We start from the raw sequence: 12,206 nt of genomic DNA, 5'->3' as shown, positions 1-12,206 counted from the left end.
GTGGCAGAGGAGAGAGCTAAATGAGCTGTTTCATCCTTTTTGGCCGAATATTAGGAGATTTGTAGACACAGCCCAATTGTGTTTATAGTATGTTTCTGAAATGCAACCGCTTGTCTGCTGAACACTGGAGGCAGATGCAGACAGCAATGCAGTAAGAAGGCCACATGGCAAGGCAGTTCATGGAGCCGGGAATTCAGGCTGTTTGAAAGCTGAGAACCACCAGCCATCCAAACAAATTTCCACCCTCTACAAATATGTGTTCAGAGGGGATTAATGGAGTATTCAGACTCAATGACTGGCACCACAGTAGCTCCTAGCCAGAGCTGGTTTCTCTTGTTCACTCAGCTAAAGTACAACTGGTGACAAGGGTAGACTGAGGGCGAGTTCTTTCCCTCAACCCAGATTTTCTGGTCGGGAGTTTAAAGTGGCTCAGGAATTTAAAATGACTCTTGATGCCATTCTCTGCTTCATTTCGTTCAGTTCTGAAAGAAACCACGCTAACTCAGGGTCCAGATCTTTTTCTGCTTAAAAAGCTTAAGTGGGGGGCTTCCCTGGTGGCGCAGTGGTTGAGAGTTCGCCTGCCGATGCAGGGGACATAGGTTTATGCCCGGTCCGGGAAGATCCCACATGCCGCGGAGCGGCTGGGCCCGTGAGCCATGGCCGCTGAGCCTGCGCGTCTGGAGCCTGTGCTCCGCAACGGGAGAAGCCACAACAGTGAGAGGCCTGCATACCGCAAAAAAAAAAAAAAAAGCTTAAGTGTATATTCCTCACATTAATTCAAGCTTAAGTGTATATTCCTCACATTAATTCAAAGTCCACTGTCTTTTGGAGAGAAAGCAAAACCATTTATTTTAGAACCTACCTGAACTCACTTGGCAAACATGTTCTAGGTGGTGTGCAGAAAGACACATTTAACCAGCTCTACATTCACTCAACCATTCATGTTAATGATGATAATAGCAAAAAGTGAAATTGTATAATCAGGCCAAATTTAGATTAGGCCTCACCTCTCCTCTTTCTTTAGGAAATCAGGAGCCTCCTCACCTTACAGTAGTGCTCCCTGGACAGTGAATGACAAAAGGGGCGAGTCCTGCATAATCCACAGCTGTTGTAATCCGCCTGCAGGAAATGGTAAAAATAAATGCTTTCTTACGGGACTCGTACATTTATTTTATGTCGATTAATTTCTAACAAATATACTAAGTTAGAGGAAAATCTTATTTAGCTAGAATTATAGGGCATGGAGTCATTAATTCTTCATTTCCCTGAGGTGGTGCCTACCTCTTCCTCTCCTTGTGCCCTCCTTGTACTCAGCATGCAGTTCTACTGTTGCACTTACCTAATGCCTTCTTGAAGAGGACATGCCACACCTCTGAAGCCATAAGCCAAGCATAGTAGCTTGCATAAGTACAGGCCCAAATATCTGTTGAATACTGTATATGGAAACATGATGAAAACTTGCCACCACTGACTTTAAATGTAAAGAAAACTTTATCATCAATTTGGACAAAGGAGAATTAGAATTCACGTCCAGTTTATATGGCAGTTCCTCAGTGTTCTTCACAGAATAAGTAGACTTTAGAAGTACATTCGAGTTTACTTCTTAGAACAAGCAAAATGACATTTTAAGTACAGTTGACCTGTGGACAACGCAGGGGCTGGGGCGCTGACCCTCTATGCAGTTGAAAATCAGCGTATAATTTACAGTCTGCCCTCTGTATACAATTCCTCTCTCATCCAGTGTCCCACGTCCACGGATTCAACCAACCATGGATCATGTAGTGCTGTAGTATTTACTACTGAAAGAAATCTGCATATAAATGGACCCATTAAGTTCAAACCTGTTTAGTTCAAGGGTCAACTGTGTATTATGTATCCTAAATAAGTCACAGAAGCTAGTATAAAAACAAATTAAGATAAAAAACAATCATGTTCGGAAAAGGAAAAACACACACATACAGATGTCAAAGATACCAGCGCAATACTAAGGGTAAATGAGAAATAAGGTTATAGAAAATTGGTATTAGAAGACAGAGACTAATGCAGATATTTAAATACATAAAATCAGTCCATAACTGGGGGGGGGGGTATGACCCTTAAGATTCTGCAAAGGATAAACTTGATTATTAAAGAGCAGAGTTGATTTTACGATAAAAAGTTTATAATCAGTAGACTTATGTGATACAGGAAGGTCATTTTTAGGGAGAGAGATTTATGTGGTTTTCCACATTAGCACTTTTCATGAATATGGATTATAGTTAGGAAAACCTGTATTTCTGATTTGGTATTTAGTAGTGATATAGAGCTGGTTACACACCCCCTAGCGTCATCAGCACACATCTTGCCTATGAAAATTCATCAGCCCCAATTTTCAAAGTGCCCACTCTTAATTTTCCATTGAGAGTAAATCAAATACTGTGACAAAAGTTTTTTTGCAAATTCACATGTGCCATATACACTGCACTGCAAAAGAAGGAAACAAAATGTTTTTAATTAAATAGTTCAGAGGAAGAGAAACAGGTGAATAGAGGTCCACAGACCAAAGGATCTCTCTGGAGGAAAAAAAAAAAAAAAGACAAAAATACATCATTCACCCATTTACCCATGAGGTCAAAGGGATCAGGAGCCACCGAAACACTAGTTCACACACTTCGTCTAGGAGCAGAAGGAACAGAAGTTGTATATATTTGCATTGTAAACAGTGTGCATTATACAAACTTAAAATCTATCATTAAAACCTACTCAATCTAATAAAAATCATTCACAAAGCATTATATAGGCAAATATGTTTAAAAAAATATTTTAATAAGCATATTCAGAATGGCAGACAGGGAATAGGGGAAGGGAATTTCCTAATAGTGCAAAATTACTATGCATAAATTTTAAAACATCTAATTCATAATTTTAAATGCCTATTTGAATATTACTTCAAATACATTTGAAAGCTCAACAGACTTGTGTTGAACTGAGTTACAAATTTTGAACTCTTTTGAAAGCACATCATAAAACAGAAAACCATTCCAAATGAAGACAGATAGTGCTTTGCTGGGGGTAGGTATGGGGTGAGGGAGACTAAGTAACTATTAACGAAGCCTTCTTTTCCCAATGCAATTTGTCAAGAGTTCAAGAGTTATGAAATGTACTAAATCTTAAGCAAATTAAATTCATGGTATTACTAAAAATATTTAAAGTAGTGCAATGACATCAAGTTATAGTGGCTGCGTTATGAAGAACAAAGTACTGTGTGAAATACCTGTATAAACATAAAATACAATTAAATATTTCTCTATGAAAAGCTGAGCATTATGTATTATAATAGTGGAATGTCTTTCATTAGGCATACTTTAAAAAGATCAAGAAAAGTAAAATTTCCTAACATGTATACAACATGTGCCGTATTTGCAAACATGCCTGAGAATTTATTTAAAATGTTCCTGTAATGTTAGTCTGCAAGAACTTCACAAACCTGCAAACAAAATGCATCTTTCAAAAAAAAAGGTGAAAATGGCAACTCTAATATTGCAGCAACTTAAAGTTCATCATCACTATTTCTATAGACCACCTTTGACAAAGAGCTAGGACACTTTGGATTCGTATAATAAAATCTGATTTAGAAAATGGATAGTGACCATCTGCAAAAGCTGCCATTCTGGATAAATTAATGTTCTAGGTAAAACAAAAACAAGAAGTTGTTCACGCTTCTCAACACTTCCACCCAAAACTTTGATTTACTTGGATGTGTATGTAACAACAATGAATCTACATCATATGAAGTCAAGTGTTGTAAAGTGGCTTTTAACACTGTTTGGGGAGAAAAAGTTGTTCACATTGGTGGAGGGAAGCAGTCTGAACATAGGTTAATAGTAATACTTCATGGGGGATAAGGCCTAAACCATAATTTCTCACTGCAAACCTCTACTCAATTGCATTAGACAGTTGAGCCATTAAAAACAAGACCACAGAAGATTTATTTTAAAAAGGCATTGGCTCTTTGATGGCTGAAAATGAATCAGTAGAAGCATTTGGGGTATGCCCGTGTGATAAAACAAGAATAGTTAATAATCTTTTATAAAAGTTTGGATATAGGTTGGTCTATCAGCTGTATAAAACTACATTTTTTAAACAAGAATTTTGCACTAAAAATAAAATGGCACTATTGTAAGGCTATGCAAATGGATGATCCTATTTGTAATCACACAGAGCAGTGGTTACTGAATATCTTATTTTCATTTTGGAAATACACTATCAAATCTGAAAAGCTGGACTGTTAACTGGAAGTTTCTAAAACCTTCTGACTTTATCACTTTTTCCTCATAAAATCAATACTGTTGCCTGCCAACTCCTTGTGTGTGCCAACATCTAAGTATCACTTGACCTTTTCCCCTGTTTATTTAATGCAAAAATGGGAAATTTTGTAATGCATATAAAAATAACTGAACAGGATTCTGGTCAGCATGATACATTTAAGCACTTAAGCCAACATTAAACTTTTGTCTTGATTCAAAAATAATTTTGAAAATTATAGCAAATGCAAAACAAACTATGTGATCTAAGTATCATGCTTAATTTCAGAGTTCTCAAACTATTTGTCCTTAAGTAGAAACTTGAAAAAAACAAATGTTCACAATCCTTTATGAATGCTTTTACCACCTGGATATAAGAAACATGACTTAGTTACTACACAAACACTTAAAAATTCATTAGAAAAACCTTAGCAAAATAAAATGAAAGCTGACAGACTCAGAATATCAATTCCTCTCATAAAAGTTTACCAACTGTACAAGTTAAGAAAATTATACAAGCTTTTGTATTAAGAAAGGACAGCTCAGTCAAGACATATGTACTGTAAAAATCTTCCAAAGGCTACAAAGAATCTGGAAAAATACAGAATGTATTTCTTAAGCCCAGATAAGAATATGGAAAGACATCATTGATGTCAACAATTTTACATATACAAACCTGACTTGGTTTATTTTTAAACTTCTATATATAAAAAAATCATGCTAGCATAACTTTCAGGATTCATAAGGGTTTCCTTAATAATGATAACTCAATTTGTATGGAGAAGAAAAATGTCATAAAAGACATTTCAAGAAACTCAGAAAAATTGGTGTTAATCAGAAATTTGAACTTGTTTTTTTCTTCTCTGCCATCAAACTAAGCAAAAAGTACCTTGTAGTGAAATTTTAGGATTAATACATCAAATGAGAAGGTACAGATATATCTTTCAAATTTACTAAACTATTTGTTATATATCCTTAAAAGGGCCTTCACAATTTTAAAGTAAAAAGTCTGCAAAAGGCAGAATTATGAAATCTTATTTACTAAAGTTAGGACAATTCAAATTTTTAACCAACTGCTTCAAGGAAGTCAACTTTTTAAGGTCACCCATCAACCCTGAAAACTTTAGTCACACCAGAATTTACTCCAAAGAAAGTAAAATAAGTCTAAAATTTAGTCATCTGTGTTTTCAAGTTCTTCAAATTTTCCATGTGAGACTGCATCTTGGAAAAATTCAGAAGAACCCGGACTTTCTTTTCCATTGCTGTTCACCCTTCGCCTTTTGGCAGGTCTCTCACTTTTTTCATCAAAATCACTTTCATTTCTTGCAGCCGTATGGGCAATTTTTGGGTCAGTGGTAAGGTTATCTGTTTCATAACCATTAGTATCCATATCTGTGTGAAGTGGTTTCTTACTTCCACCTGTTGGTCCATTAACATGTAACCCTTCAACTTTCACTTCTTCTTTGTTTAATGTTTCACCTGGTCCGTTAGATGACACCCCTAAGTTGAAAGAAACATGAATGAAACTGCTAATATTAAAAAGCTAAATTTGTAAACTATTATAACACAGCTATAAACAGCTGTAAAATAACTTTTTATCGAGCAAGTGAGGTATCAAATCTGTGTATACATAATGGTTTGAATTCTGGCTTTATTTACTTTAGTAGCTGTGTGACCTTAGGCATGTTATTTACACTCTCTTGTACCTCAGTTTCATCACATATACAATGAAGATAATAACAAATTTATAGGATTGCTGTGAAGATTAAATAAGTTAATAAATGTAAAGAATTAAGAACAGAATTTGGCATATATTAATAGCATGCTGGTATTATACGTGGCAACAAATAAGCAATGGATCCAGCAGTCTAAATAAGGTGAGTTAAAGCAAAGATATGCATAAATTATTCAGATTTAGCAAAAAGGCCAAAACTTTCTAAAACCATGAAAAAATTATATTCTTTCTTTAGAAGTTTGAGTTTTCTAGTGCCGTATATGAAAAGCAGGATGACGTGACGTTTTCATTCTTAATGTAAATCTACAGGTATTATGCTTTAAGGGTAAAGATCATATGCTATATTTATCTAAACGGATTTAAATAATCTGTCGTAATGTTAAATTAATTCTTGCACTGTCCAACGTACACTTGAAAATGCTAAAAGTAAACACAAATTCCTTCATAACAGATTGAGAAAAGAAAGTATAATTACTCTAATGAAGTGACAAAAGGTTAGAGTTGACTGCAAAATGGAGAAATTTTGCAAATACTTAATGTAAAATATAGAATGTGCCACTGGAGATAATTTAAATTTAATTTTCTGAAAAACATTCACTATAAAGAACGAGAGCCTCAAATACACATTTTGGTCAAATAAAATATACTATTTCCCCAGCTCAAAGGTGCACTCAAGTCATGTACGCTTATGGGATTATGCGCCATATGACAGTGAAGGAGTGATTTTGTCATAGTAAGCACAAGAAGCTTGGTGACACTCTCATTAGGTCAAAAAGCACTAGTAGATTTCAAGACATGAATTAAAGCCCCTTACAAAAAAAGACAGCTGGGTTGCAAAGTTCCTTCCTTTCCTTGAAAAACCTGGAAATCTTAATTGTACCTGATGTGAATGGCTTCTGGGCTGAGTAATTTATAAGTAACTTATGAACACTCTTCCTTGGCTAACTGCATGTTATCATCAAATGGTTAAAAAACAAAGAAGGAAAAGAAAGGGAAACAATTTATTTGGTGTTATCAGCAAATAAGAAAAGACAGAAATACAGTAGTCCCTGGCATCTGTAGGGGATTGGTATCAGGACCCCCTCGGATACCAAAACCCATAGATGCTCGTCCCTTATATAAATAAAACAGCATGAAAAATTCATATGACCCATGCACTTTCAATCATCTCTAGATTTCTTATAATACCTAATAAAGTGTAAATAGCTGTCAGCACAGAGCAAATTCAAGTTTCGCTTTGTGGAATTTTCTGGAATTTTTTCTTTCTTCAAATATTTTTGCTATGCAGTTGGTTGAATCTGCAGATGCGGAGCCCATCGATACAGAGGGCTGACTGTACTACCAATTGTCTGCCTCCCCGAGTTTCCACCCCTAGTCCCAAAGTCAGTCTCAGCTTCTTATTCAACTTCAGGATGGATGTGACTGGCATTAGAAATCATGTCAATGAACCTTCTTGAATCAGGAAACGGCTGGGCCCTAATATTTGTTTGGCTTGTTCTTAGAGGGGAAGTAGTGAGGGAATAGAGAGGGGTCATTAAATGAAGGAAGTATATTCACCACAGTAATATTAAATGCCAGTGTGAGAGCAAAGATCAGAACAAAGTTCAAATTCTTCACAGTATTCCTCTTCTAGTTTCTGTCAGGGGGAGGTTAGCTCTCCACTGGCCCTCCCCTAAAGCTGTTACATCAGAATGCAGGTGGGCAGAGCTTGTCTCTAATTCACCAGTTTCCTCCTAAAAAGGACTGGAGGATTTATTACTTTCTGCTTAGCAATGGTCTTACTTAAGACTATTTTAATTAAAGTAGAAATCAAGATAATTCTCTGACTAGGTCTTACTGATCAGCTCAGTGATCCTTGGTCCACTGTATATTTTAAACAAGAACACTATCTGAATCTCAAACATATTAGTATGCTTTTTGCTTCTCTTTTTCATGGACATAAAAATGAATGTTTCTGTACAATATTAATGCACAGGCTGACACCCGCTTTATCTTTACTCGTCCTTCAAGGTTATTATGTTATCAAGGAGGAAAATATTTTAAAAAGTGCCCTTGTTATCTGCTTCTTTTCATTTATATGCTTAAATCAGTTCCCTAATAAAGTGTTATAAGCTCTGAAAGTATTTCATAAATATCTGTGTATTTCTGATGTGAAATGGCTGGAGTTTCGGTCTAAGACTTAACAAGAATACTTATATCTAGACATTCCAACCTGATAAGAAAACAGATGCTATTTTCTTAATTTCTTAAAAGAAATGGTCACTGTTGATAGTATACTTTATTATATGTGCTTTTTAGTGATATCCAATGGGAATTCTTTCCAACTGACTTGTACATATTCTGCGTGCTAGTATATATGTATGCTGATACTATGTTTCATCTGGTATTTACAATTATGACTTCAGTTCTGCTTTGGAAGTTTAAGAGACACCAAAACTGAATTTTCCAAGCTACTGAAAGAAAAGTGCCCGTCACTATGAAGAAATCTAAGTGTTCTTTGGTTGCTTACCATTTTGATTACTATTGCTTATAGTGCCATCTTCTTTCTCAGACTGGCTGTTACTACTGTTTGAGGCAGTTGGGGGAGGGGATGGTGCTCGACTAGAAGCAGCACTTTCACTTTCATCTAGAAGACGATCCATGTAATCCCTTAAAATTGAGTAAAATAATAAGACAATTATTTTCTTATATTAAAAACAGCTGAAAATTAAAGTTGACTGAAGTTAAATTTAGAAGGCTTTATTAGCAAATATATCCTAATTTTCACTTACATTTATTCCAGTGCCTCATCTATGACACCAATATCTGAACATTTAAATGGAAACGCTCCTTTTGGTTACATGTTTGTAGGAAAAATATGTAAGTCCTCTACACTAGCAAATTTTAGAGACCTATAGGAAGTTTTAAAACTTTAAAAACTGTAGGCAAGTGATCAGAGGGGCCCAACTAAAATCAGAAAATCTGTAAATGAAGAGACTGGGATGATGTCAATCAGGAGGAGTACAGAAGAATTTCTGAACAGACACAGGTTGGAACTGTAAAGCTCATAAAGACTATTGGATGGCTACGGCAATACCTGAAAGACAAATTAGGACCTAATAGTGAATTACCTTCCTGTTACCTTCTATATTACCTTTCTGCTAGAGCTAAGCTATAATAAGCTCACTAAGTTCCTGGGCTTATCTGCTAGCTGTATCTGCCCATATATTATTAGAGGTGAACTTACTTCCTTCCCTAAGTCATTCCTAACTGTATGGCATGGGAAGACATTTGTGGTAAGTGACATTGGGTTGAGGTTAGAAGATCTGAACAAAATACTTTTCTCTCTCAGGTCTAGTGTCTTTACCTATAAAATGCATGTAACCATACATGACCTATCTACCACACAGGGCTGTTGTATAAGATATGTGTAGCGAAGTGTTTTATGAACTATGAAGTGCTATTAAGTCACTAGGATAAAGGTCAGCAAACTATGGCCTGTGGGCTGGCCACCTATTTTTGTGGACAGTATTTTACTGGAACACAGCCACATCCATTCACTTACACAGTGTCTATGGCTGCTTTTCACAACAATAGCAGAGCTAAGTAGTTGCAAGAGAACTTAACGCCTGCAAAAGCCTAAAACATTTACTCTCTAGCTCTTTACAGAAAAAGTCTGCCATCACCTGTGCTGGAATAGTTCCCTGAAAGCAGGGAGTTTAGTCTGCTTTATCACTGCACCACCAGTGCCTAAGTTGTGCACGGTGCAGAGAAGTGCAATAAAAACCAAAATACCTTATTTATTTTTAAATTCCCTCAATATGTATAACAAATAGAAAGGCAAATCTTATCTTTTAGAATTTTGTGAGCGGCGTAAGTAAGAATGTGGACAAGAAGGAAACCATGGAAGGGCTTTTGGGACTTTACTGAAAGTCTGTGGTAACAGTCTAGAACAGACTAGTAACTATAGTTTTAATCTCAAACTACGTGATCACGTTGTCATTTATATACAGGGACATACATTATAAATGTGTAGTTTATAATATAGGGATGTAGAATCTGACCTCAAGAAGCTTCCAACAGGTTAAGAGTACAAACTAACACATATCAAAGAAACATATATGACCACGAACTAATCAATTTAACATTCTAGGCCTTATTTTCCTCATCTATAAATGGAGAGAATGGTCTTTTAAGATCTCTTTGGCTTTATGTCATTCACCATTACAGAACAATCACACAGAAACAGAATGAGCATGATGAATGCAATGCCAAAGGGACTTCAGAAGCTAAAGCTAACAGAAACAGATGATGCATGAGGAATTGTTGGAAATAAATTTGGCATAGTGGGAATGGGTAATGGAGGATGTTAAAAGCCACGCAAAGGAAGCTAGAACTGACTAGATATCAAAATTATTTTAAATTTCTGAATATAACAATGATATTGTGAAAGACTTATTACTATTATTTCTTAAAGGTTAATGGCATCCAGAATGCTTAAGAAAGGAAGAGTCAGGTAGACCGTACAGAAGGCTGGAGTAGCATTCAAATAGTTCGAGTTATGCTGAGTTAATTTTTACTTTGAAAAAAATTATTTGCAAGGCTGTTACAGCAAAATCTTCAATTTGTATATGGCTACCAATTCTTCCAGGTAGGTAGTGAACAGACAGAACCCACAGTAGGATCTTTCAAAGGCCATTTATAGGCAGAAAAGTGGCAATGTGCTTCATTCTGGTGAACAAATGGAAGGTAACAATGTAACAGAAAAATGAGCAAATAACTTTCAGGATAATCTGCTCTTAACTATTGATTCTGACTAAGGAGGAAAATTTTAAAATTCAGTCCAATTTTTGTCTAAAGGCATTAACTTCATGTTTTGTGCGGTCACTTAAAGTGCAACTATTAATAGAGAAGGTCCTGGAAGCAAACTAGAAAAATATCTTCATGCCTACAGAAAACCACAATTTCTCCCCATCTGGAATATACAGTCTGGTCATGGCTTCTTACAGGAGATTTAACACAGTTAAAAGGGAGAAGCAGGAGTAAAAGAATTATAGTTTTCAGTTAAAAAAACAAAAAACTTTATAAAAGACCCCGGAGGGGATATAACTGAAGCCTACAAAAACACAGTATTCTTGTCTAGGGGGAAAAGCACTTCTTCACTTCCTACCATAACACCAGGGAACATGCTTGTTAACTCTTAAAGCCTGAGAAAAGAGAAGATACGGGATTACTTTTAACTGAGACTACTCCACCTACAGAATACTTAAACCTTAAGGAGAATCAAGGTTACAAATATAAATATCTTCAGAAAGTTTTCAGAAGCTACGGAGAGATTATCAGAAAAACTAAAATGTTTGGCAGCACATCCCTACCTAACCTGTTGAGCTTGACATCACAGAGGACCAACTAAGCCAGCCCACAACACTTCCCTTGGTGATGCTTTCTGAAAGAGAAAACTGGATGAACCATGGGTCTGACCCAGCATGGCAATTCTTATGTTCTTACTGCTGATGACGACAGATTGCCTGTAGTTCATGTGTGAACATTATTTCTGAAATGGGTGAAAAAAATGAAAGATGTTACTATTGCTTTTCCCTATAGAATAGCTTGAAAACTGACTATTTTAAGATATACTCTGAAGACTAGATAGCTGTATCTAGTTCTACATCACTGTGCCTCAACACTACCAATAAATACAAATTTAACTCTAAATTGATAACAGTAAGCAATTATATAAAATTTGGAATACTGTTATATATAAAATTCTACTCATTATGAGATTTGAACAAGGGAGAATGAGGCACAGAGTCCAATGTCTCATGACTTCCAGGAGCAATCATACCCATTTATTCCCTTTTAGGTAATTCTGCTTTGGATTTTAGAGTGTTTGATCCTCCAAGGAAGTGACCAGCAGAGACACCTGTAAATGAACATGACCAAGAAATAGTGCAGCCTAGGAGTTTGAAAAGCACAAGCAAATATGCATATAAGCACATCTTCCAAAGGCAGTTATTTGGCCAGGCTTAAGAACTTCAGTGGTGCATGGTGACCAAATGAAGTCACAACTTTGCATTATTTTTATTCCATAAACATTAGGGAATACTCAAGGTATTGGCAAAGTTAATTTGTATATGGTAAAGTCAATTCCACCACAACAAATTCATCAGCATTTTAGAGCAACTCACGTGAAATGAAGGGTTCAATAC

The 12,206-nt window shown here is 35.8% G+C and overlaps 1 protein-coding gene across 19 annotated transcripts in view; it reads right to left on the bottom strand.

Annotated features, from left to right (window-relative positions):
- Window positions 1–2,784: 2,784 nt before the first annotated feature.
- The window catches only part of MIER1 (MIER1 transcriptional regulator), a 55,880-nt gene continuing 46,458 nt past the window's right edge, over window positions 2,785–12,206 (bottom strand). For 18 of the 19 annotated variants that reach the window (XM_032615036.1, XM_032615086.1, XM_032615095.1 and 15 more), the window contains 2 exons: window positions 8,528–8,667; window positions 2,785–5,783 (listed from right to left, as the gene is read on the bottom strand). In XM_032615036.1, the coding sequence (XP_032470927.1) occupies window positions 5,455–5,783; window positions 8,528–8,667 (469 nt within the window). In that variant the 3' untranslated portion in view covers window positions 2,785–5,454. Of the gene's footprint in view, window positions 5,784–8,527; window positions 8,668–11,372; window positions 11,552–12,206 lie in introns of those variants that run through there. The other variant, XR_004347227.1, reaches the window with a different exon arrangement.

This window comes from Phocoena sinus, chromosome 1, assembly GCF_008692025.1.
Source record: "Phocoena sinus isolate mPhoSin1 chromosome 1, mPhoSin1.pri, whole genome shotgun sequence".
Lineage (NCBI taxonomy): Eukaryota > Metazoa > Chordata > Mammalia > Artiodactyla > Phocoenidae > Phocoena > Phocoena sinus.
The sequence above is the reverse complement of the archived record's forward strand: the minus strand, read 5'-3'. Positions and strand labels throughout refer to the sequence as shown.